The sequence below is a fragment of the Dipodomys ordii genome, unplaced genomic scaffold, assembly GCF_000151885.1.
Source record: "Dipodomys ordii isolate 6190 unplaced genomic scaffold, Dord_2.0 Scaffold153, whole genome shotgun sequence".
In the NCBI taxonomy this organism is placed as follows: domain Eukaryota; kingdom Metazoa; phylum Chordata; class Mammalia; order Rodentia; family Heteromyidae; genus Dipodomys; species Dipodomys ordii.
The window spans coordinates 804,247-804,525 of record NW_012267369.1 but is presented as its reverse complement, the minus strand read 5'-3'; the positions used below and the strand labels follow the sequence as shown (position 1 = coordinate 804,525).

Here is a 279-nt window from a genome sequence, read left to right as displayed (position 1 = left end):
CCTGAGGACCGCCCCTGTCACGCCCACCGCCCTGAGGACCGCCCCTGGCCCAGCCTATCACCCTGGAGGGCCGCCCTGGGCCACGCCCGCCGCCCTGAGGACTGTCCCAGGCCCTGCCCGTCACCCCGGAGGACCGCCCCTGCCCCGCCCATCGCCCTGAGGACCCCCCCAGGCCCCGCCCATCGCCCCGGAAGGCCGCCCCGGCCCCGCCCCCGGGACGCAGGAAGGAGGCGTCAAGCAGAGGCCCACGCGGTCTCGGGCGGCTTTAATGGAGTCCGA

The 279-nt window shown here is 77.1% G+C and overlaps 1 protein-coding gene across 1 annotated transcript in view; it reads right to left on the bottom strand.

Moving 5' to 3' along the window:
• Nucleotides 1-233: 233 nt before the first annotated feature.
• Podxl2 (podocalyxin-like 2) overlaps nt 234-279 on the bottom strand; it is a 27,952-nt gene continuing 27,906 nt past the window's right edge. The window contains exon 11 of the mRNA XM_013032300.1: nt 234-263. Within this exon, the coding sequence (XP_012887754.1) occupies nt 234-263 (30 nt within the window). The remainder of the gene's footprint in view (nt 264-279) is intronic.